We start from the raw sequence: 26,402 nt of genomic DNA on the forward strand, positions 1-26,402 counted from the left end.
GCCATGAAGTGATGGGACTGGATGCCACGATCTTAGTTTTTTGAATGTAGTGTATCTTAAAAATGAAATAGAATGAAGTAGAATTTAATCAGCACTCTTTACCCATAACAAGGTAATAGGTATTGTTTTCTGAGACCTTTAGTTCCATGTTTCAGTGTGTTTATATGCCAGTGTGTGTGCACGTATGTTCTTGGTGGTAATGTCAAAAGGGTGACCTCCTTTGTAGGTCCCATTAGATGAGTTTGCAAGTCATTAACCCCGATGATGTAATTTATGACATTCTGAATCAGCAATACTCAGGGGTAATTGTTATGAATGATATTCCTGGCTCATACCTCCACCATAATTTGTGAGGGGGACCTGGGAACCTATTTTTAAATCAGGTTCATCCCGACACAGACATGTGAAGTAGCAGGAAGTCAAGCTTCCAGTGGATAGTCAGGATATATCAGTCTCTTCCCCTTTGTTCTTCCTGGCTTGTGTGCCTTCACAGGAGCCCTTGCAGGCACCCGATGTTCAGGGCACCATGACTGTTACAAGCCTTCACCTGGGAGGAGCGGACTCATTCTGGTCTTGCATCCTGACTCCTTCACTTGTAAGTGGTGTGGTCTCACTATCTAACGTCTCTGACCCCTTGTCTGTAAAAGTGGAGTGACAGTCCCGGCCTCCAGGGTTTCCGTGGGGACATTTGTGAGGGACCCAGCACAAGTCCAGGCATGGGGGGAGGCAGTCTACACTAGCTCTTCCTTCTTGTTACTGGTGGTAGCAGGAGAAGCCATAGTAACAGTGGTGGTGCTACTGCTTCCATCCAGGGCATAGTGGCTTTTCAGCAAACATTGAAAATCAGTGCCTGTCTTGGAGAAGTGCCTAGTCTGTACTTGTCCTTATTTATTATTATTTTTTAATATACATTTATTTATTTTAATTGGAGGATAATTACTTTACAACATTGTATTGGTTTTGCCATACATTGACATGAATCCGCCATGGGTATACATGTGTTCCCCATCCTGAACCCCCTTCCCACCTCCCTCCCCATCCCATCCCTCTGGGTCATCCCAGTGCACCAGCCCCGAGCATCCTGTATCATGAATCGAACCTGGACTGGCGATTCATTCCACATATGATAATGTACATGTTTCAATGCTATTCTCCCAAATCATCCCACCCTTGCCCTTTCCCAGAGAGTCCAAAAGACCGTCCTATACATCTATGTCTCTTTTGCTGTCTCGCATACAGGGTTATCGTTACCACCTTTCTAAATTCCATATATATGCGTTATTATACTGTATTGTTATTTTTATTTCTGACTTACTTCACTCTGTATAATAGGCTCCAGTTTCATTCACCTCATTAGAACTGATTCAAATGTATTGTTTTTAATGGCTGGGTAATACTCCATTGTGTATATGTACCACAGCTTTCTTATCCATTTGTCTGGTGATGGACATCTAGGTTGCTTCCGTGTCCTGGCTATTATAAACAGTGCTGTAATGAACATTGGGGTACACGTGTCTTTCAATTCTGGTTTCCTTGGTGTGTATGCCCAGCAGGGGGATTGCTGGGTCATATGGCAGTTCTATTTCCAGTTTTTTAAGGAATCTCCACACTGTTTTCCATAGTGGCTGTACTAGTTTGCATTCCCACCAATAGTGTAAGAGGGTTCCCTTTTCTCCCTCTCCAGCATTTATTGCTTGCAGACTTTTGGATCGCAGCCATTCTAACTGGCGTGAAATGGTACCTCACTGTGGTTTTGATTTGCATTTCTCTGGTAATGAGTGATGTTGAGCATCTTTTCATGTGTTTGTTAGCTATCTATATGTCTTCTTTGGAGAAATGTCTGTTTAGTTCTTTGGCCCATTTTTGGATTGGGTTGTTTATTTTTCTGGAATTGAGCTGCAGGAGTTGCTTGTATATTTTTGAGATTAATTCTTTGTCAGTTGCTTCATTTGCTATTATTTTCTCCCATTCTGAAGGCTGTCTTTTCACCTTGCTTATAGTTTCCTTTGTTGCGCAGAAGCTTTTAATTTTAATTAGGTCCCATTTGTTTATTTTTGCTTTTATTTCCGATGTTCTGGGAGGTGGGTCATGAGGATCCTGCTGTGATTTATGTCGGAGAGTGTTTTGCCTATGTTTTCCTCTAGTAGTTTTATAGTTTCTGGTCTTACATTTAGATTATTAATCCATTTTGAGTTTATTTTTGTGTATGGTGTTAGAAAGTGTTCTAGTTTCATTGTTTTACAAGTGGTTGGCCAGTTTTCGCAGCACCACTTGTTAAAGAGATTGTCTTTTCTCCATTGTATATTCTTGCCTCGTTTGTCAAAGAAAAGGTGTCCATAGGTGCATGGGTTTATCTCTGGGCTTTCTATTTTGTTCCATTGATCTATATTTCTGTCTTTGTGCCAGTACCATACTGTCTTGATGACTGTGGCTTTGTAGTAGAGCCTGAAATCAGGCAGGTTGATTCCTCCAGTTCCATTCTTCTTTCTCAAGATTGCTTTGGCTATTTGAGTTTTTTTGTATTTCCATACAAATTGTGAAATGATTTGTTCTAGGTCTGTGAAAAATACTGTTGATAGCTTGATAGGGATTGCATTGTATCTATAGATTGCTTTGGGTAGTATACTCATTTTCACTATGTTGATTCTTCAGATCCATGAACATGGTATATTTCTCCATCTATTAGTGTCCTCTGATTTCTTTCACCAATGTTTTATAGTTTTCTATATATAGGTCTTTTGTTTCTTTAGGTGGATATATTCCAAGTATTTTATTCTCTTCGTTGCAATGGTGAATGGAATTGTTTCCTTATTTTCTCATTATTAGTGTATAGGAATGCAAGGGATTTCTGTGTGTTGATTTTATATCCTGAAACTTTACTATATTCATTGATTAGCTCTGGTAATTTTCTGGTGGAGTCTTTAGGGTTTTCTATGTAGAGGATCATGTCATCTGCAAATAGTGAGAATTTTACTTCTTTTCCAATTTGGATTCCTTTTACTTCTTTTTCTGCTCTAATTGCTGTGGCCAAAATTTCCAAAACTATGTTGAATAGTAGTGGTGAGAGTGGGCACCCTTGTCTTGCTCCTGACTTTAGGGGACATGCTTTCAGTTTTTCACCATTGAGGATAATGTTTGCTGTGGGTTTGTCATATATAGCTTTTATTATGTTGAGGTATGTTTCTTCTGTTCCTGCCTTCTGGAGGGTTTTTATCATAAATGGATGTTGAATTTTGTCAAAGGCTTTCTCTGCATCTATTGAGATAATCATATGGCTTTTATTTTTCAATTTGTTTATGTGCTGCATTACATTGATTGATTTGTGGATATTGAAGAATCCTTGCATCCCTGGGATAAAGTCCATATGGTCATGATGTATGATCTTTTTAATGTGTTGTTGGATTCTGATTGCTAGAATTTTGTTAAGGATTTTTGCATCTATGTTCATCAGTGATATTGGCCTGTAGTTTTCTTTTTTTGTGGCATATTTGTCAGGTTTTGGTAGTAGGGTGATGGTGGCCTCGTAGAATGAGTTTGGAAATTTACCTTCCTCTGCAATTTTCTGGAAGAGTTTGAGTAGGATAGGTGTTAGCTCTTCTCTGAATTTTTGGTAGAATTCAGCTGTGAAGCCATCTGATCCTGGGCTTTTGTTTGCTGGAAGATTTCTGATCACAGTTTCAATTTCTGTGCTTGTGATGGGTCTGTTAAGATTTTCTATTTCTTTCTGATTCAGTTTTGGAAAGTTGTACTTTTCTAAGAATTTGTCCATTTCTTCCAAGTTGTCCATTTTATTGGCATATAATTGCTGATAGTAGTCTCTTATGATCCTTTGTATTTCTGTGTTGTCTGTTGTGATCTCTCCATTTTCATTTCTAATTTTATTGATTTAATTTTTCTCCCTTTATTTCTTGATGAGTCTGGCTAATGGTTTGTCAATTTTATTTATCTTCTCAAAGAACCAGCTTTTGGCTTTGTTGATTTTTGCTATGGTCTCTTTTGTTTCTTTTGCATTTATTTCTGCCCTAATTTTTAAGATTTCTTTCCTTCTACTAACCCTGGGGTTCTTCATTTCTTCCTTTTCTAATTGCTTTAGGTGTAGAGTTAGGTTATTTATTTGACTTTTTTCTTGTTTCTTGAGGTATGCCTGTATTGCTATGAACTTTCCCCTTAGCACTGCTTTTACAGTATCCCACAGGTTTTGGGTTGTTGTGTTTTCATTTTCACTCGTTTCTATGCATATTTTGATTTCTTCTGTGATTTGTTGGTTATTCAGCAGCGTGTTTTTCAGCCTCCGTATGTTGGAATTTTTAATAGTTTTTCTCCTGTAATTGAGAAAATCTTACTGCATTGTGGTCAGAGAAGATGCCTGGAATGACTTGAAGTTTTTTGAATTTACCAAAGCTAGATTTATGGCCCAGGATGTGATCTATCCTGGAGAAGGTTCCGTGTGCGCTTGAGAAAAATGTGAAATGCATTGTTTTGGGGTGAAATGTCCTATAGATATCAGTTAGGTCTAACTGGTCTATTGTTTCGTTTAAAGTTTATGTTTCCTTGTTAATTTTCTGTTTAGTTGATCTATCCACAGGTATGAGTGGGGTATTAAAGTCTCCCACTATTATTGTGTTATTGTTAATTTCCCCTTTCATACTTGTTAGCATTTGTCTTCCATATTGCGGTGCTCCTATGTTGGGTGCATATATATTTATAATTGTTATATCTTCTTCTTAGATTGATCCTTTGATCATTATGTAGTGTCCTTCTTTGTCTCTTTTCACAGCCTTTGTTTTAAAGTCTATTTTATCTTATGTGAGTATTGCTACTCCTGCTTTCTTTTGGTCTCTATTTGCATGGAATATCTTTTTCCAGCCCTTCACTTTCAGTCTGTATGTGTCTCTTGTTTCAGGGTGGGTCTCTTATAGACAACATATGTAGGGGTCTTGTTTTTGTGTCCATTCAGCCAGTCTTTGTCTTTTGGTTGGGGCATTCAACCCATTTACATTTAAGGTAATTATTAATAAGTATGGTCCGTTGCCATTTACTTTATTGTTTTGGGTTCAAGTTTATACACTCTTACTGTGTTTCCTGTCTAGAGAATATCCTTTAGCATTTGTTGGAGAGCTGGTTTGGTGGTGCTGAATTCTCTCAGCTTTTGCTTGTCTATAAAGCTTTTGATTTCTCCTTCATATTTGAATGAGATCCTTGCTAGGTACAGTAATCTGGGCTGTAGGTTATTTTGTTTGATCACTTTAAGTATGTCTTGCCATTCCCTTCTGGCCTGAAGAGTTTCTATTGAAAGATCAGGTGTTTTCCTTATGGGAATCCCCTTGCGTGTTATTTGTTGCTTTTCCCTTGTTGCTTTTAATATTTTCTCTTTGTGTTTGATCTTTGTTAATTTGATTAATATGTGTCTTGGGGTGTTACGTCTTGGGTTTATCCTGTTTGGGACTCTCTGGGTTTCTTGCACTTGGGTGATTATTTCCTTCCCCATTTTAGGCAAGTTTTCAACTATTATCTCCTCAAGTATTTTCTCATGGTCTTTCTTTTTGTCTTCTTCTTCTGGGACTCCTATGATTCGAATGTTGGGGCATTTAACATTGTCCCAGAGGTCTCTGAGATTGTCCTCATTTCTCTTAATTAATTTTTCTTTTTTCCTCTCTGTTTCATTTATTTCTACCATTCTATCTTCTACCTCACTTATCCTGTCCTTCTGCCTCCGTTATTCTACTGTTCGTTCCCTCCAGAGTGTTTTTGATCTCATTTATTGTATTATTCATTATATATTGACTCTTTTTTATTTCTTTTAGGTCCTTGTTAAACCTGTCTTGCATCTTCTCAATCCTTGTCTCCAGGTTATTTATCTGTAACTCCATTTTTGTTTTCAAGATTTTGGATCATTTTCACTATCATTATTTGGAATTCTTTATCAGGTAGGTTCCCTATTTCTTCCTCTTTGTTTGGTTTGGTGGGCATTTATCCTGTTCCTTTACCTGCTGGGTATTCCTCTGTCTCTTCATCTTGTTTATATTGCTGTGTTTGGGGTGGCCTTTCTATATTCTGGCACTTTGTGGAGTTCTCTTTATTGTGGAGTTTCCTCACTGTGGGTGGGGTTGGACAGGTGGCTTGTCAAGGTTTCCTGTTTAGGGAAGCTTGTGTCGGTGTTCTGGTGGGTGGACCTGGATTTCTTCTCTCTGGAGTGCAATCAAGTGTCCAGTAATGAGTTATGAGATATCAGTGGGTTTGGAGTGACTTTGGGCAGCCTGTATATTGAAGCTCAGGGCTGTGTTCCTGTGTTGCTGGAGAATTTGCATGGTATGTCTTGCTCTGGAACTTGTTGGCCCTTGGGTGGTGCTTGGTTTCAGTGTAGGTATGGAGGCGTTTGATGAGCTCCTGTCGATTAATGTTCCCTGGAGTCAGGAGTTCTCTGGTGTTCTCAGGATTTGGACTTAAGCCTCCTGCCTCTGGTTTTCAGTCTTATTTTTACAGTAGCCTCAAGACTTCTCCATCTATACAGCACCGATGATAAAACATCTAGGTTAAAGATGAAAAGTTTCTCCACAGTGAGGGACACCCAGAGAGGTTCACAGAGTTACATGGAGAAGAGAAGAGGGAGGAGGGAGATAGAGGTGACCAGGAGGAGAAGAGAGGGAATCAAAAGGGGAGAGTGCAAGCTAGCCAGTAATCACTTCCTTATGTGCTCTCCACAGTCTGGACCGCTCAGAGATGTTCATGGAGTTACACAGAGAAGAGAAGAGGGAGGAAGGTGACAGAGGTGGCCAGGAGGATAAAAGGGGGAATCCAAAGGAGAGAGACAGATCCAGACAGTAATCAGTTCCCTAAGTGTTCTCCACTGTCTGGAACACACAGAGATTCACAGAGTTGGGTAGAGAAGAGAAAGGGGAGGGAGGAGATGGAGGCAACCTGGTGGAGAAAAAGGAGAGTCCAAAGGGGGAGAGAGCATCAAGCCAGTAATCTTGCTCCCAAGTAAAAATGGGTACTGAAGACTGAGTTCTTAAAGGTACAAAATTGATAACAAATACCCAAAAGCAGAGATTAAAAATCTAGAGTAGAGGCTGGATTCTCAAAAATACAATATTAAAGAAAAAAACAAAGTCACAAAATTATAAAATATATACATATATGAAGTTTGCTTTAAAAAATAGGGTCTTTTTTTGCAAAGTAATAATAAGTTATAAAAATGAAAATTAAAGGAGTAATAGAGGACTTAAAAATTAAAGTTTTTTTTAAATTAAAAAAATGATAATAGTAAAAATATATCTAGGACTTTCTCACGTGTTGTTGTGGACAGTGTGGGGTCAATTCATTTTCGGATAGTTCCTTGTTCCGACTTATATTTCTCAAGATCTATAGGCCTCTTCCTATGTAGTCAGTACTAACTACAGGGTTTTAATCTATTGCACCTGTCACTTCCAAGGCAGTTCCCTTTGGTTTAGCTTCTGTTTGCTGGTCTCGTCAGTGTCTAATTTCCGCCCTGACACAAGGGGGCGGTGGTGGACACTTTTTTAGGCTCACTTGTTCAGTCGTGCTGTGGGGAGGGAGGGATGCTGCACACAAATAACACTGGCGTGTGCTCCCAGTGTCTCAACTACACTGGGCCTGCCCCCACTCACGGCGTGTGTGGCCTCCCTGCCCACACTGCTCAGGCTCTAGGTTGATCTGCCGGGAATTGTCTGAGTCCGGCCCTGGGTTGTATGCACTTCCCAGGTCTAAGCCACTCAGGCTCAGGCACTCGGGTAGTCCTCAGAGGTGCAGACTCTGTTGGGCCTGCGTTTTTGTGCCCTTCCCAGGTCCGAGCAGCTCAGGTGACCAGGTGCTTGCCGAGCGCGGTTGCTGCGACTTATCGCCTCCCCCGTCCCTGCCTCTCGGTTTTCTGGGTGTACAATGGGTGCACCTTCTCAGGTGTGCCGTGTGTCTCTCCTGGGGAGCTGATCTCTGGCTGCGACCCTCCCGGTGGATGTTGCCCATCCAGAATCCCGAGAAGTCTTGGTTAGCCACGAAGCCTGCTTGTAGTTTGGTAGATGATGCCTCTCTGGGGCCACGATTGCCCTCTTCTGGCTTTGGCTGCTCTCGCCCGCCTGTCTCCAGAGGGGATGGGCGGGTCCGAAGCCGGCTAGCTCTGTTCAGTCCTTTGTTCTGTGAGCAGGCCTGGAGGTGTCTTAGGTTAGAGCTTTACATGGGATAGTTATCCCACAGTCTGGTTTGCTATCCCAAGAGAGTTCGCTCAGATTGCCCTCAGGCCTTACTCTAAGCAATGCAGCCTGTGCCTCCCTGCCCAGCCCCGGCTTGCTAGTGGCGGATGCGGGCATCTTTGCTGCTTCTCTGCTGGAAGTTACCGTTGGGCACTTATCTGTGGGGTTTAATTATTTATTTTTCCTCCCGGTTATGTTGCCCTCTGAGGTTCCAAGGCTCGCCACGAACTCGCCAGCGAGAGTGTTTCCTGGTGTTTGGAATCTTCTGTCTTTTTTAAGACTCCCTTCCTGGGACGGAGCTCTGTCCTTACCTCTTTTGTCTCTCTTTTTATCTTTTATATTTTTTCCTACTTCCTTTTGAAGACAATGGGCTGCTTTTCTGGGTGCCTGATGTCCTCTGCCAGCATTCAGATGTTGTTTTGTGGAATTTACTCAGAGTTCAAAGGTTCTTTTGATAAATTTGTGGGGGAGAAAGTGGTCTCCCTGTCCTATTCCTCCGCCATCTTAGGACCGCTCCCCCTGTACTTGTCTTTAAAGATACATATATAAAACTTCACCTGTTGCTTTCTGGAAGTAGATTAAAATAATATATTGCCAACAGTGCACAGAGAAGTAGAGGGAGCTACTTTTTTTTTTTTTTTGTGAAGTAGAGTAAAATGTTATTGAACTAAAGCAATTGCACACAAGTCTTTTTCCTTTCCAATGGCTGAGAGTGTATATGGTCTTTTAGTCTGTTATCACAGACCATCTGTTTCTGTGCCACCCTGTTTGGAGATTTGTCCACTAGGGACCTCAGACTGCAGAGTTTTCTGTGTATAAAGCAACTGCTGATAAGCAAGCCCGAGGACTGGAAGTGAGGGTCATGGCCTGACTAAGTGGACAGGAAGAGCCTGGAAATTGAAATCCAGGCTGGAACACGTTTCTGGCTCTTTCCTAACTTGTTAACTTAGCCACAATGTTGTGTCAGTTTTCTGGTCTTTGTCATACTTTCTCCATTTGTTTTTCAGTTGCTCAGTTGTATCTGATTCTTTGTGACCCCTTGGGCTATAGCACACCAGGCTTCCCTATCCTTCAGTCTCTCCTGGAGTTTGCTCACACTCATGTCTGTTGAGTCAATGATGCCATCCAACCATCTCATCCTCTGTTGCTCCTGCCCTCAGTCTTTCCCAGCATCAGGATCTTTTCCAGTGAGACCACTCTTTGCATCAGGTGGCCAAAGTATTAGAACTTCAGCTTTAGCATCAGTCCTGCCAATGAATATTCAGGGTTGATTTCCTTTAGGATTGACTGGTGTAATCTTCTTGCTGTCCAGGGGACTCTCAAGAATCTTCTCCAGCACCACAGTTCAAAAGCATGAATTCTTCGGTGTTCAGCCTTCTTTATGGCCCAACTGTCACATCCATACATACATACATGACTACTGAACATGGCTGCTTTCTCCTTGTCCCGTGATAGTTTGTGGCCTCTGTGTGCTCGCAGCTCCCATGAGCCCTGTGAGGGCAGGGTCAGAGTCTCCCAGCTCTGTGCCCAGCACTATGCCTGAGACAACACTGGCCCCAGAAGGGTAGAGGAAAGGTTGAGTCCGTTGAGGTCAGCATCTGCTAAAACCATGGGCTTTTTATTCCTGAGAAATTGTTCAGAGTGGAATCTCCCACTTTATTTTATTTTATCTTGTTGTCAGATACTTTATAGATGTGCTTATGTGATAGGTAATACACTCGGTGGCCAAGTGGAAGGCAGGTTTGATATTTTCCACCCACCACTAGTTTCAGACTTGAGAATAGCCCATTTGCTTTGGGGGTCGAGGCGCAGGCCAGGGTGGGGTTCACTTATCGCTGTGAGCTGGGCTGGGAGCTTCACCCCCAGAGCTGCCCCCATAGCACCTGTCCCCTATCCCCGCACCGCATGGCCACTGCCTCCCTTCTTTCAAAGAGCCCTGTAGTGCTTTGAAGGCATTTCCATCGGAGCAAACAAACTCTGGGGGCTGGGCTCTCGTACTGTCATTACGGCGTGGAGCCCTCGCTCTCCTCTGCAAAGAACTCTTTTAACCACTCTTCTTTTCAAGTTTCCTGTGTCAGTTTGGGTTTTCATCCCTGGTTGGGAACTGAGGTTTTGAAAAAGAAATAAATGAGTCCTTAGAGTGCACCCTTCTCCCAGCACCTTTCCCACTGCCTACGTCCTTCTGACAGTCTTCAAAGGCATCAGGAAATGAGGGGCCCTGATAAGCTCTAAGATAAATTGCTTTCAGACTATCAGAGATTAAAAGGAAAAATCAAATAGCAAGGGCTCAGGGGAGATCACTGTAAACTCCTTCAAAGCCCTTCTGAATGCCTCCATCAGCTCTGATGATGCCCAAGCAGTAGTGGGTGGTAACAGCCCCCTGCAGAATGTGTGTGGCATGTGCCCAGGGCGTCTTTCAGAAGGGCACGTGAGCATGAGTTCTTCTGCAAGCGCTAGGAGTGATGGCGTGACCTAGAAGGTCAAGGGCATTGGAGGGCAGTGACAAGCCTGGAGCCTGTGATGTAGCCTGGGCGGGAGTCCATGGCATTAGCTGAGCAGAAAGCTAGGACTGTTTGATGGGAGCTGCCTGGATCCCTTAGGCATCTGAGCATGGCAGGCCTTGCTTGGAACCCAGATGCTTGGTGGGAAGTGCGTCCAGACTGGTTGTTCAGAAAGTCTTCCATTTCATTTTTGGTTTTGAATATCAAGTACACGTTTCTTGGGCTTCCCAGGTGGCCCCTGCCAGTGCAGGAAATGCAGGTTCAATCCTGGGTTTGGGAAGATTGCCTGGCAACCCACTCCAGTACTCTAGCCTTGGAAATTACGTGGACAGAGGAGCCTGGCGGGCTACAGTCCATGGGGTTGCAAAGAGTTGGAAACGACTTAGCGACTGAGCAAGAGAACAGCACGCTTTTCCTAAGTGTGCTTCAGGAACCCCAGCCTCAGGAGACACTCTGCAGTAGTAGCAATCCATAAAGGAATTTAGAGGAATGGTCACTCAGAGGCCCCTTTGGGGATTCCCAGTGTGCCTTAGCCCGTAAGAAGGTCTGTTAGCTGAGTCTGAGTTGCATCACCAGCAAAACAAAAACCACAGCAACAAAGTCTTTCAGATTTATTGGGCTCTCATTTTCACAGGCTAAGCTCTGTGCTCAGCACATAGTGTGTGTTTTCTTTTGATAAACCTTTTTAGAGCAGTTTGAAATGCATTGCAAAGCTAAACAGAAAGTAACAGATTTCCCCATATACCCCCTGTCCCCCCACATGCACAACTCCCCTCCTTTTGACACCCTGTATCTTAGTGCTGCCTTTACTACAGTTGATGAACCTGCATTGACACCTGGAGTAACACCCAGAGTCCGTAGTTTACGTTAAGACCTGGTCTGGGTGCTGCACATTTTTGGGGTTTGGACAAATGTGGAATGATGCGTATACCTCATGAGAGTATCATGCAGGGAAGTTCCACGCCCCTAAAACTCCTCCCTGCTCCTCCTCCTCACCCCTCTCTCCCTCTGCCCCCTGGCTACCACAGATCCCTTTACTGTCTCTATCATTCTACCATTTTCAGAATGTCTTCTAGTTGGAATCATGTAATATGTAGCCTTTTCACATTGGCCTTTTTTTTTTCTCGTCATTATGCATTTAAGTTTCTTATACCTCTTTTCAAGGCTTGAGCTCATTTTTTTCTTAGAGCTGAATAACAGTCCGTTGTTGAGATGTACCACCATCTGTCCATTCGCATACCAGAGAACATCTTGGTTGCTTCTCAGTTTTGGCGGTTATGAATCAAGCTGCTTCATCCGTGTGTAGGTTTTTGTGTGGACGTGAGTTTTCAGCTCATTAGGGTAAAAAGCAAGGAGTGCAATCGTTGAATCTTATGGTAAGAGTGTTTTAGTTTTGAGAGAAACCGCCGAACTGTCTTCCGGAACGGCTGTCTCACTTTGCATCCCGTTCGGAATTAGCGAGAGTTCCCACGGCTCCGTGTCCTCGCCGGCGCTTAGCGTTGTCCATGCTGTAGATTTGAAGCATTCTGTAGGTGTGCAATGGTGTCTTGTTTTGAGTTGGATTTCTCTGATGACATAGGATATGGAATGTCTTTGCACATGCTTACTCGGCATTTGTATATCCTCTTGGTGGGGTGTCTGTTGAGGTCTTTGGCCTGTTTTACCAGATGTGTCCTTTGAAACTATTTTCTCTCAGTCTGTGGCTTGTTCTTTCATTCTCTGGACAGTGTCTTTCCCTGTCTATCAGTTCTTTTTCTTTTTTCATGGGTAACGCCTTCAGCGTTGGCTCTGAAGTCATTGCCGCACTCCAGGCCATCCAGGGTTTCTTCTGTGTCTGCTAGGAGTTTTATAGTTTCGCATTTTGCTTCTAAATCTGTGATCCAATGTGAGTTAATATTTGTGAAAAGGTGTCAAGTTTTTGTCCAGGTTCACTTTCTTCTTTTTGCACATGGCTGTCCCATTTCAGCATCATGCTGAGATAACTGTCTTTGATCCATTGTGTAGCATTTGCTCGTGTGTCAAAGATCAATTGACTGTATTTAAGAGAGTTTATTTCTGGACTCTGTTCTGTACCATTTGATCTATTTGACTTTCATTTCACCAATATCACACGCTCTTCGTCACTGCAGCTTTATAGTCTGTTTGGAGGTTGAGTAATGTCAGTCCTCCAACTTTGTTCTTATCCTCTACCATTTTGTGTAGGCCTCATATCTTTTGCATCTCCTTATAAACTTCATAATCAGTTTATCAATACCCAAAAAATACCTTGCTGAGATTTTGATTGAAATTACATTGAATCTACCCATCAGATTGGGAAGAACTGTGGTCCAGACAACGTTGAATCTTCCTATCCTTGAACATGGAATCGCTCTCCATTTATTTAGTGCTTTGATTCCTTTCATCAGTTTTGAAGTTTTCCTCATATAGATCTTGCACATATTTTGTTAGATTTATTTATACCTATTCATTGTAAATAATGGTATTTATTTGTGCCATTTCATTTTTTGTGTGCTAATGTAAATAGTTCTGTGTTTTTAATTTCAAATTTCACTTGTTCATTGCTAGCATATAAAAAAGCAACTGACTTGTATATTAGACTTATACCTATAATTTGCCACAACTGCTTATTAGCTCCAGGAGTATCTTTGTGTATTCCTTCAGAATTTCTTCTTAGATGATCATGTCATCTGCAGACAAAGACAGCTTTAATTTCTTCTTTCTCAATCTCCGTATCTTTTATTTCCTTTTCTTGTCTTATTGCATTAGCTAAGATTTCAGGTATGATGTTAAAAAGCAGTGCTGGGAGGGGACATCCTTGCCGTGTTTCTAATCTCAGTGGGAAAGTTTCTGGTTTCTCACCATTAAGTATAATGTTAGCTATAGGTTGTTTGTGGATTTTCTTTATTGACTTGAGGAAGTTCCTCTCTGTTCCTGGCTTATTGAAATTGCTTATCATGAGTAGGTATTTGATTTTGCCAAATGAATTTTCTGCTTCTATTGATGTTATCATGTGACTTTTATTTCCTAACCTGTTGATGTGATGGATTATATTAATTAATTTTAGAATGCTGAATCAAATGAGATAAATCTGTCTTGGTTGTGATTTATAGTTCTTTTAAAACATTTTGGGTTTTATGTGCTAATATTTTGTTGAGGATATTTGCATCTGTGTTCTCAAGAGATACTGGTTTGTCATTTTCTTTTCTTGGACTGGGCTTGGGTATTTTCTTTCTCCCATAAAGACATGGCATTCTCCCTCTTTCAGGTCTCCGTCCAAATTTCCCCTTCTCCTAAAAACACCAGTCATATTGGATAAGGGCCTGCAATCTCATCTTAACTAATTACATCTATAATGACCACATTTCCAAATAAGGTCACATTGAGATACTGCGGGTTAGGAGTTCAACATGTGAATTTGTAGGGGACAAAATTTGACACATAACGTCCACTCTCTGAAAAGTTTTTCTGTGAAATGGCATTAAAGTGACCATTAAAGTGAGAGGAAATGTGGATGAGCTGTACAGCGTACTCATTCACCAAAGCTCCTCCCTAACTGAGGATGTGGCTCCGCAGGCAGGCGGGTGATGGCAGTGCAGAGTGAGTGCCTTCCCTGCAGCCCGGACGGGACATGGCCTGGGAGTGGTCAGGGCCTGAGGTGGGCACCCGTATGCTCCAGTTCCAACACCAGCTCTTCCTCAGAGTCCTGGGGCTCGTCACCCTTGGCCTTGGTTTCTAAATCTGTAACAAGTAATAACGCGTGTCCTTCAAGAGTGGTTGTGAGTCTCAATAAAATAACTCACATGCACAAGCGTCTTGAGCACTGGAGGGAGAAATGCACGTCGGGTCCTGGAGATCATTGTACAGCATGGTGTCTGTAACCGACAGCACGTATGGTACACCTACAACCTGCTAGAGGGCAGACCTTATACTAAGTGTTCTTATCGCACACGTGATAATCTTGATAAAGGAGGGAACTTTGGGAGATGGAAATGTTAACGACCTTGATGGTCTTAGACCCTGAGGCTGAGCTCTGCTCTCCGCTGGCCCAGCCGCATCCACAGGACTGTCGTTTCTAAGGCCAGTCCCTCCCTCCTGAAAGGGAGGCGAGGCCACTGCCCTGCTACCCTCGAGTCCCTGGGCCGTGCAGGGCCAGCCGTGGGCACTGGGAAAGGTGTCCGTGTGTCTCGCTTTGGTGTTGGTGGTGGTATTTTTCCACAGACCCTGAGTTTAAATGAGACAGTCCATTGATTATGCTCTCTTTCTGTTAAGGACAAAAGGAGTTATTCTTGTCCTGTGTGTGAAAAGTCTTTTTCAGAAGATCGGTTGATAAAGTCACATATCAAGACCAACCATCCCGGTAAGGTTATGCATCTCAGAGTGGGAGACCGATTTTAAAAATGCTTATGTTTATTTTAAGATACAGCGTTGTATAGCAGCTATGTTAAATGAAACTAAAAGAGGGATGAAGATATGAGTCCATTCAAGGGGAGGAGTTATCTTTACTTAAAACTCAGGTGTTTATATAACGATTTGCTTTATTTTATCATTTTATCTAGTTTTCAAAGGCATCTGGCCCCAGTCTTGTGGCTCTCCTCCCCTTTTTAAAACTGTGCTGCCTTCCCAGGTGGCGCTAGTGGTAAAGAACCTGCCTGCCAATGCAGGAGACTTAAGAGACATAAGAGATATTCGATCCCTGGGTCAGGAAAATCCCCTGGAGAAGGAAATGGCAACCCACCCCAGTATTCTTGCCTGGAGAATCCCATGGACAGAGGAGCCTGGCGGGCCACAGTCCATCGGTTCGCAAGAGTCAGACATGACTGAGCGACTCAACAACAGCAACAGCCAGTTGACACAAGACTTTCTTTGTTGCAGTTGGGTTGTTTGAAAGAAGTTGTCATGTCGCCTGAGTTCCTTGTGTTCCACAGGACACCCCCACCCCAGGACACTGATTCGCTGGGGAAGCCTAGTCTTTTCCCCATATTTCCCATATTCTGCTTTTGTCCGACTATTGCCTTGTCATACTGCTCTCTACCGCTCACATTTTGTGTCAACAGGAGTCTAGGTCTGAGAGACTTGCTTAGATTCTGGTATAAAATAGCTTTTTAGGAAAAATTTCTCTCCCATGACCCCACAAGGCACAATTTAACTTGCTGCCTCAGAGCTGCCAGGATTGACTAGGGTGGGGGGTGTCCAGGCTCTGTCACAAGGCCCACTTACCTCTCACTGGAACCACAGTTCTTTGGCCGCTTCTGGTTGTCATCTGCTTTTCTTCTAGAGGTTTCCATGAGCACCATCTCCGAGGTTCTCGGGAGGAGGGTCCAGCTGAAAGGGCTCATTGGCAAGAGAGCCATGAAGTGCCCATACTGTGATTTCTATTTCATGAAGAATGGCTCAGACCTTCAGCGTCACATCTGGGCTCATGAAGGTGCGTGTCCCTCCATCAGAACGGAGCTCGTGTGTGGTTTTAGAGCTGCCTGTGGGAGTTCTTGGGGCTTCCCTGGTGGCTCAGTTGGTAAAGAATCCGCCTGCAGTGTGGGAGACCCGGGTTTGATCCTTGGGTTGGGAAGATTCCCCTGGAGAAGGAAATGGTAATCCACTCCAATATTCTTGCCTGGGAAATCTCATGGACAGAGGAGCATGGTGGGCTACAGTCCCATGGGGTCACAAAGAGTTGGACACCGTTAAGTAGTGACTAACACTTTCACTTGGGGTTCTTTAGGAGGAAGCCATGTTCACACCCCCTGCAGCTAGAGTTCTGTTTACCTACTGCAAAAATGTGTCTGTCAGCCAGCTGAGACCAGTGATTTCAGCTGTGCATGGCTCAGTCGCAGTGAGCAGAGATGTGCAGTCTTCATGGCCTGCTGGGAGCTATAGTTGAGCAAGTCACCACAATTTCTGTGCGGAAAGTGAGCTTCAGGAGAGCAGGGACCAATGCGCCAGCCTGGTCGTGGCGGTGACCCTGGTGGTCTCCCTGATGCCCTGTGTGTGGGGGCGTTGAGGAGGTGCTGGGGTGCTGGACGAAGGAATGCCCTGAGGACATCAGACTCTCTGATTCCCACGGGCAGGGGAGAGCTGGGTGGGGACCGAGCAAGGGAGAAGGGAGGCAGCCCCTGCCTCAGGGTGCTCGCCTGTGCAGAGAGGCGTGGGCCGCGCATGGGCACTCGGGGCAGCTGATGGTCGGGGTGCCATCAGAGACAGTGGGGCTGTGCTTCTCCCCCTGGGAGGGCACGTGGCCTTCCCAGCAAAGAGGCTTGGAGCCCTGAGGCTGGGGGCTGGCCATCCTGTGAGTTGGGAACCCACAGTGCTGCAGTCAGGAAAGCAGGACAGCTCCCCAGGGGGACGGATGAAGTATTTTCTACAATCTGTGATCAAATGAACGGTTCAGTAAAGAGGGCAGGACACGGCAGAAGGAGCTGAGACCAAAGCCAAGGTTGGGAGATACTTTTTCGTGGGCCCTGGCCAATAGTTGGGGAATGGAGGAGGACTAGCCCAATGGTAAGGATGCCTCGGCAGTGGAGCCGTCAGCCCTGCAGCAGCGACGAGCGTCGTAAAGCTCCGCTTGCCTTATGAGCTGAAACACACTCTCACGTGTGGGCCTGCACGCCCGGGCCTGGCGACTTTTGCCAAGGCCCTCGGTTAACGCTTGTCAGTGTAACTCAGTTCAGTGGAATGAACGGCCGCTGCTGCCTGTGCTTAGCGTCTGTGCCCTTGGAGATCACAGGCCGTGGGGAGGGGCTGTAAGGCACTCACTGTCATGTGTGGTGGACGGTACAGCAGTCATGACAGGGGATTCGGGGGCACCGATTAGGAGGCGAGGAGGAGTTCTGCTGCAGGCAGAGGTGGAAGGGCATTGTGGTTGGAAGGAATAGCGTGGGTCGGAGAGAGGCCTGGGGGAGCGTTCGCCGTGTGCACTGCTTTATTCACAGTGGACAAGGGGAGGTGTGTGTGTAGACATGTATGTGTATGCATTCCTTCAGATACACACACACACGTATACATCTGTTTATCTCTGGTTTTCCTCCTCTGACAGGCGTGAAGCCCTTCAAGTGTTCCTTGTGTGAGTACGCAACTCGTAGCAAGAGCAACCTCAAGGCTCACATGAATCGTCACAGCACTGAGAAGACCCACCTGTGTGACATGTGTGGCAAGAAGTTCAAGTCCAAAGGGACGCTGAAAAGCCACAAGCTCCTTCACACCGCCGACGGTGAGTGAGTGACTCCACAGCGAGCTTTTCCCCCTAGGACTGTGGTTTGAGGCGGACCTCCCAAGTCCGCCTACGCCATGGTTGTGTGTGGAGCAGGGAGGAGCCAGGGTCTGGAATTTCTCTTCTGAAGGAGGGCAGAGTGACCTCGCCTGCTTCCTCAGTGCCCCGGGCTCTGTGCTGACCCCACCTGTGCTTGCTGGACACTTACTGCACGTGTGTGTGTGTGTGTGTGTAAGCACGTGCATGCATTTGTGGGGGGTGGGCGTGGAGGGGACTCTGCCCCAGGGAATAAGGCATCCTCAGAAGACCTTGATCTGGAAGTTTCAGTCCTGTTCAACCCTCTCTCCACACCCAAGCCTGATGACCTTGAGGAGCTGCCCTGACTATACCTGGTGTGTGTCCCAGTCACCAGGAAAGTCATCTGGCAAGGAGCCAGAGAGACAGAGAAAGGCAGAATTGCAAAGTTGTTTTAGGAAGACATGCAGCTATATGGTAAAAGAGCTATCACATTTAAAATTCTCCTTTAAACCGCAGTCTTATGAGGGTCTTCTCAATATTCCATGTAATGAGATTAATAAACTATACCAACGAAATGTTATTTTAACACAATTACATACAAAAATCGGAGTCTGCTGTAAAAACTGAAGTGGTTTCAACAGAGATTTTTATTTCAGTGCACAGAGGAGGATCCTGCCGGTCTGCTCTGCCTTTAATTTGAGGTGGTTCTGGGGTCTGTCGTGTGTACTGCCAGTGAGCCCGAGGGGCTCAGGGAGAAGCTGAGGGCTTAGCCCAGGATCCGTCGGGACTTAGGATCAGGTTTGCCTTGGGCTGCACCAAAGCCAGAGCCCTGCTGTTCATTCAGACTTAAGCAGTGTGCTGTAAATTAATAAATCCGTAATCAAAATAATTAAAAATACAATGACAGTAAAGCCATCGTATCCTGAGTAATGGAAGCATTAAGTCGTGTAATTATTCATGAATTCTCACACCTCCGCCAGCAATAAGCCTCTCTGATGTTTCTTGACAGGGTAAGCATATTATTCCCTGAAGTCCCAGTGATGCCCCAGTTAAGAGACTCAGCTTCCCCCAGAGCCAGGGAGGTCTGGCGTGTCCCTGGGCCATTGGGGTGGGATCTGGAGGGCCAGGAGGGGCACCGTGGCCTCCTCCTGGCCCCGAGCTCTGGGCTCGGCCCTGAAGGGCGTTGAGACAATGGCACTCACATCTGATTGGGCATCGTGGACAGGCTGTCGGGTCTTGGGGGCATGAGATCAGCGTGAGCACCCATGTCCCAGCCAGCATCCTCGGGACACTCAGCCCGTCCCTCCTGTCTCCCCGCCCGCTTCCCCGAGTTCGTCGGCAAGGGGGAGAATTTAGATGGACAGAGATGTTTTTCTCATTTAGTTGTTGTTTCTTTGGGTAAGCTGCTGCTGCTGCTGCTAAGTCACTTCAGTCGTATCCGACTTTATGTGACCCCATAGACGGCAGCCCACCAGGCTCCCCTGTCCCTGGGATTCTCCAGGCAAGAACATTGGAGTGGGTTGCCATTTCCTTCTCCAATGCATGAAAGTGAAAAGTGAAAGTGAAGTCACTCAGTTATGTCCGACTCTCAGCGACCCCATGGACTGCAGCCTTCCAGGCTCCTCCATCCATGGGATTTTCCAGGCAGGAGTACTGGAGTAGGGTGCCATTGCCTTGTCCGTTGGGTAAGCTAGGGAGCCTCATGAGCTGTTTGGCAACTTCTGAAACAGGCTTTGAATCCTCGGAGAAGTGTGCTCATATAGGGCCTGGCTACCTTGATGAGGCTCCCAGCCTGTAGCCGTAGGGTTCCCGCTTTACTCAGAGCCACGAGTGCCTTTAGAGCTGGCCTGAAATGATTCGGTTTTCAGTGCAGTTGCAGCAGTGATAATTCCTTAGATTGCTCCACAGAGAAGCTACGTTGGAGCAGACAGCTGGAGAGGCATCAGTCTTGCCCGCTTCCACCTGGTACAGTGACCTGGGTCCACTGACCTCTCTGCGCCTTGGTTTCCTCCTAGGGAAGTGGGGATAGTTGTGCCTCCCTGTCTACTGGATGTGAGGGTGAGCTGCAGGCGATGCCCTGCTCCTTGCCCAGGCCTTCTTGTAGCCCCTTGACTCAGTCTCCTTCCTGGTGCCTCCTCAGCTCCGATCTCCATGCTGAGGACTCTTCTGTCCGCAGCTGCCCCCTCAGCGGTCCTGTCTGCTGCATGGCCTTACACACAATTTTTGCTGCACTGGGTCTGTTCCTGTTCAAGCACTTTCTCTAATTGTACCGACTGGGAGCTACTCTCCAGTTCCAACTCACAGGCTCTCGAGCTGGGGCTCAAGGGTTGTGGAGCTCAGGCTTAGTTGCTCCTTGACAGTTGGGATCTTCCTGGACCAGGGATCAAACCCATGTCCCTTGCACTGGCAGGCGGGTTCTTATCCATTGTACCAGCAGGGAAGTCCTTGGGTATCTTTTAATTAAGTAAAAAGGAACTGAGTAATTATCTTTTCCTTTACCTGCTTATGGATCTTAATTTTTCACGTGTATTGGCTTCTTTAAACTGATCAAGCCTTATTTATTCATTCCTATTTCCCAAAGGAGCTCATTACTGTGCCTTAGAAGTGATAGGCTGGAATGGGTGACAGTTTTAGTTAAAAAGATTTGCCAGTCGACATGTACAAAGAGAGATATTGATCTATAAAGGGCCCGATTAAACCCTTTGCATGTATGCCAACAGGTACAAGGATTTAATGCAGAAATCGTGCTGGTAACACATCTCCTCACTTTTGACTTTAAAGAGTGTCTAGACACATGTTGCGTGGTCTAGAGGTTTGAACATGATTCTGCCCACCCAGAACAGATGGGAAAGGTTCAGTGGTGTAGTGCCTTTGTGTTATGTAATCAAACAGGAATTCTCTAATCATGAAATGAAAAGCTCTTTGAAGTTCAGTGCTAATTCCTTTGGGTCCCCTTCTTCCCCCAATCCAACCTTCCCTCTTACACTGGAGATGAAGAAGTTTCCTGGTAAAATTTGCAAGGAGGAATTACCCAAGCTTCAAACACTCTCGTGTGTGTAGTAATTGGACAAGTGGAGAGTTGAATATGGAAATGAGGTCTGAGCGGAGGATGTACCGCTTTTCCCCTTGCTTCTTCAATTTATAATAAGAGATCCCATGGCTCCACATTGAAATATTCTAGGAGATTTAAGTCCGGAGTTTTTTCAAGGTCCTGTTTCCTCTGAAAAACACAATCATTCTAGGGTAAAGTACCCCTACTTATCTGTGTCCTCTTTACTTCAAAGAACATGCATTCTAGAACCAAGAAGTTAAAAGAATATGGTACTTGAGCAGCCATTTGGGTAATCTTAGCAAGTCCACTGACGAGGCTTCGGTGAGCCTGGTCTTTCCGAAGCGTCCTTCTGCTCTTCCTGCCTTCCTGCTGGAGAGAAGGTCAAGGGTCATGGGTGGGAGTGGGGCAACAACAGGAACACAGTGGGTTTTTTCTGTGACTTATCTTCACGGGCTGGGTCCTGGTGATGGGCAGGAGAGGGGAGGGCTGACTCCAGGATCCAGGACACCCACTTCTCTGGGCACCCTGCCCGGGGCCACCTGAAGCTCTTTTTCTGAGGTTTTTATGAACCATAAGAGTAACTGAACTCATACTCTAAAATGAACACACAGGTTTAACTGTTGAGTTAGGCTTGGTTACCTACAGTCTCACCTGGTCAGAGGAGTCTCAGCTGCAAATACCTGGCACAGTGTCTCGAATTTAATCCAGGTCTGGTGCCACGGCCTTCCCTGGTCTTTTATAGCGCTCTGCCTTCTGTTTCTCTCCCTAATGCTGATCCATTCCTCCTGGTATCAGAACCGATGTACTAATTACAGAGAATCATCCGTCCCTCGCTACGATTGCTTCAAGTTCAGCTGCTAAAGTGCAGAGACTTCTTAAACAGTCTTTTTATTGCTGTAGCTATTTCTGTTCTGAGTTGCCATTGCACAAATTACTGCAGATGCCAGAACTGGGAAGATGCGTTTCGCTTTGCAAAATGCCTGCTGCATGATGCCTGCCTGCGATGCCTCCCGCAGGGTGCATTTCTCACTGGAGGCAGCCGACCCGTGAGTGCCAGGCTGTGTGGAGAGGCAGTGCAGCAGAGTGGGTGAGACCTTGGGTCCCTGGGGCAGTCCTGGGAAGGAACCACTTCCTGCCTGCGTGCCCTTGAGCAGGTGCCTCGTCATCCCTGTTTGTAACTTGGTGTCGATGACGATTCCTACGAGTGCGGGTGCGTTCATTTCCCGCGGCTGCCGTAACAGACCGCCACACATGTAGTGGCTTCAAACAACAGGTTTACTATGTGACAGCTTTGGAGGTCAGAAGTCTTAAAATTGAGGGGTAAGCAGGACTGCCTTTCTTCTGGAGACCCCCTGGGAGAAACTGTTCCTTTAAGCTCTCTGGCCTCTAGAGGCTGCCTGCATCCTTTGGTTTGTGAGCCCCTCCTTCATGTCAGCCAGCACATAGCTCTCACTCCCTCTCTCCCTGTGCTTCTGTCGTCAAGTCTCCTCTCTGAGTCTGACTCCCCCCACCGATAAGGACACTTGCAGTTTCATTGGTCCCACCTGTATAATCCAGGATCATCCCCTAACTCAAGATTTTTAACTTGATCCCATCTACAAAATCCCTTCTGTGTATAAGGTGACTTAACAGTGCAGGAGATGCAGGTTTGATCCCTGGGTCGGGAAGATCCACTGGAGGAGGGCATGGCAATCCACTCCAGTATTCTTGCCTGGGAAATCCCATGGGCAGAGGAGCATGGCTGGCTACAGTCCACCGGGTCGCAAAAGTGTCAGACAGAGCTTAGTAACTAAGCAGCACTTTTGGGGGAAGGGCACGATTGCCTTAGCACAGTGGGGTTGTGGGGAGATTAACTGGGCCCCCATACACTGAGTGTGTCTGCTCATTCTCAGCACTGGGCATGTGTGCCTGCGCTCTTAGTGATCAGTATTCCCATGTACCCCGCCACCTCAGCACAGGGTGGGCTTCAGCACAGGGTGCACCTCGACACAGGGGGCACCTTGATGCAGGTGCAAATAGATGTTGGTGGTGATTAATCTGGATCACCTGTATCATTTAGGAAAGATCAAATTCCTTTCTCTCAAATATTCCTTCACTAGGAAGGGACAGCGCAATAGTTAATATTTGAAGAGTATCAGTTTTGAAAAGGGTAAATGCAGTTTTCTGAAAAATTTGCTTATGCAAAATACCACCTTTTTCAGTAAGACTGGATAAACAGTCATAGAAAGGCATTTTCGCTTTTATGCCTCCTGGTATTTTTACAGTTTATACAGATTTTTTTTTTCCTCTAAGTATTTTAGTGCTTCTTCAAGTTTAAGGTACACACGAAGCTTGATTTGGCAGGAATTGCTTAACTTAGCAGATATTTCAAACATGCTGCCTTAAAGCGTGTTTTCCATCTCTGTTTTGTGTTCTGATGGAATCCAAATGCCAGAAGACAAGGGGACAGTTTTATTTTCTTCTGACAGTTTAAGGTTTTTCTGCCATTCCATTCGTCCCTGGTTTTATATAGAGCTCTATTTAAAGTGACTAAGCAGCTGGAGCCATCCTCGGGGAATCTCATCAAGCCAGATGAGGGTGTAGTAGGAAACAAAGGAAGACAGCAGGTGTGTGTTTCTTTTCCTTTTTTTTTAAAGAATTTTTTTCCCGTTTTATTGAAATACAGTTCACATATAATGTTGTATTAGCTTAAGGTGTACAACATAATGGTTTGATATATATATATATTATGAAATGACTGCCACAGTAAGTTTATTTAACATCCATCACCTAGTTATTTGGGGGCAGTGTATGGTTTTCTTTTTTCCCTCTCATTGTTACAACTGACATTGTGGGGAACTTTTTCTTGCATATAAACCTGTCCTTCTTTCGAATTAATTTCCTAGGACGTATTTCCAGGAGCAGGAGGGCTGTTCCACTTTGGTTGTTTTAATCATGCACCACACTTCCAGCTTTCTTTTCAAAAAATGACATCAGAAACTTAGCAGTGTTCCCGCTGAACTCTTTCGTTTTTAGCATCGCATCTTATTAAACATCTTCAGTTTCTTAGTTCAGTGGATATCAAATATTATCATTTCATTATACTTTTTAGTGTTTTGATGACTCATGATATCAATCAGGTGAATTAGAAGCGGGGTCCCCAACCCCTGGGCTGGGGACTGGTACCTCCTGTCAGATCATTAGATTAGAAATTAGGTTAGAAATAAAGTGCACGATGGATGTAGTGTGCTTGAATCATCCCAAAACCCCCCCATCCCCAATCTGTGGAAAATCTGTCTTCCACGGAATCAGTCCCTGGTGCCAAAAAGGTTGGGGACTGCTGAATCAGAGGATTTGATGGATTAAATCAGTAACGTGCATGAGGAATCTGTAACGTTGATTGGTTCCTGGCACTGTGTGTAAACTTCTTTGCGGTCATTGAACTTCTTTTGATTAATTAAATTGGATTTGTTCCTTTCTTGAGTGCGTTGTTTTTTCATGCCCTTTCTTCTGTGTTTGCTTTGAGAAGTTTTGGTGTTTTTTATTCTCGTACTCATGGATTCATTCAACAGCTGTATTTGCTGGGCCTCTTTTGGTTGCTGTTGACAGAAGCTCACTTGAGGTCACTGAAACAGAAAAGGGACATTTATTGTATCCTGCAGAGACTGTCCCTTGGACTGCAAGGAGATGAAACCAGTCCATCCTAAAGGAAATCAGTCCTGAATATTCATTGGAAGGACTGATGCTGAAGATGACGCTCCAATAGTTTGGCTACCTGATGTGAAGAACTGACTCATAGAAAAGACCTTGATGCTGGAAAAGATTGAAGGCAGGAGGAGAAGGGAATGACAGAGGATGAGATGGTTGGATGGCATCACCGATTGGATGGACATGAGTTTGAGTAAACTCTGGGAGTTGGTGATGGACAGGGAGGCCTGGTGTGCTGTAGTCCTGGGGTCACAGAGAGTTGGACATGACTGAGCAACTGAACTGAACTGCAGAGACTTAGACGTGTGTGTGTGTGTGTGTGTTTTAAGATTTTTTTTTTTTTTTTTTTGATGTGGGCCATTTCTATAGTCTTTATTGAATTTATTACAGTACTGCTTCTTCTGTTTTATGGTTTGGTTTTGGGGCACATGGGGTCTTAGCTCCCTGGCTGGGGGTCAACCCTGCACCCCTGCATTGGAAGGCAAGGTCCTAGCTGCTGGCCCATGGGGAAGTCCTGGGGCCCTGGTGTTTGGGTTTCTCCTCCTCAGGACTGTTGTTGCCGCCTCTTCCTGTGTCTGGGCCCCGTCACCCTTCAGTCTTAGCTTGCTAATCGCTTCCCCACGGAGGCCTTCCCTGATGGCCCGGCCCCACGGCCCGGCCCCACCCTGGCCCCCTCCTCCCCCACCCTGCCTTGCTGTGCGCTCCCTCCCCCGCCTACTGTGACCGGTCGTGGTCCCTTATCTTCTGGTGCACGCCGGCCGTGAGCCCCAGAGGGGCATGGGCTCCCCTCATCTCCCGTCTGTGCTCCGGGCGCACGCCTGGCCTCGCACCGTGCCCCCTCCCCCCGCCGTGGCCCCTCAGGGAGAGCTCGTGGGGTGGAGGTCTTCATCCCTCAACCTTCGCTCCTCTCGGCCTCCTTGTCCTGATGCTGTCTCTCTGTCTCCCTTTCCAGTTGGTTTGTTCACTTGTTTCATCCACAGAGTGGACGTCTAATGACTGACATCTCCTGAGTTACATGCTTCAGATCCCCACAGTTCAGGTTCCTAGCTCCATCGGGTCACTGTCCACTGTGGTCCCATCATCTGCAGCTGCGGGTGGGGGGCATGGCGGGCGGAGGGAAGTGGGTGTGGGGATGGAGAGTGGGGGAGGGGCGGGGGGATGGCGGGCGGGGGGAGGGGGAGGGCACGTGGCTGAGCAGCCTCCTGCTGGGACGCTCCTGTCACCAGCACTGCCAGCACAAGGGCATAGGATGCAGCGTCCACTCTCCTGTTCCCAAAGTCCAGCCACCTTGCGAGGGCACCACAGGGACCAGGGACCAGCCAGAGACGACTCCATGAGCCACCGCCCCACCCCCCAGGTAATTAGGCATTTTGGATACAGCAACAGGGAATGCCAGCAGCAACCAGAGAGAAAACACAGATTCCCCCACCGTCATGACGCTGAGTGAGAAACAAGACAAATCCATAAGACTGGGGTGCGGGGCTGAGGGGGGCAGTATTTTACAGCTGCGTTATGAAGATACCTCAAATACTGAGAAATGCAAATATGAATATGAGGTGGTTTAATTTCAATGTGAAAATGTCACAAAATGAGGGATGTCAAAAAAGAGGAATCTTTTCTTTTTCCTCTCCAATGTAGGTCACATTGTGTTCATTTTTTTTTTTAACTTTTTATTTTACATTGGAGTATAAAGCCTTTGACTGTGTGGATCACAATAAACTGTGGAACATTCT

General features: G+C 45.6%; 1 protein-coding gene across 3 annotated transcripts in view; it reads left to right on the top strand.

The window, feature by feature from the left end:
• ZFAT (zinc finger and AT-hook domain containing) overlaps positions 1–26,402 on the top strand; it is a 158,580-nt gene that overhangs the window by 69,903 nt on the left and 62,275 nt on the right. For 2 of the 3 annotated variants that reach the window (XM_019973941.2, XM_070802415.1), the window contains exons 8-10: positions 14,978–15,065; positions 15,984–16,133; positions 17,739–17,912. In XM_019973941.2, the coding sequence (XP_019829500.2) occupies positions 14,978–15,065; positions 15,984–16,133; positions 17,739–17,912 (412 nt within the window). Of the gene's footprint in view, positions 1–493; positions 596–14,977; positions 15,066–15,983; positions 16,134–17,738; positions 17,913–26,402 lie in introns of all 3 variants that reach the window. The other variant, XM_070802414.1, reaches the window with a different exon arrangement.

This window comes from Bos indicus, chromosome 14, assembly GCF_029378745.1.
Source record: "Bos indicus isolate NIAB-ARS_2022 breed Sahiwal x Tharparkar chromosome 14, NIAB-ARS_B.indTharparkar_mat_pri_1.0, whole genome shotgun sequence".
Taxonomy (NCBI): domain Eukaryota; kingdom Metazoa; phylum Chordata; class Mammalia; order Artiodactyla; family Bovidae; genus Bos; species Bos indicus.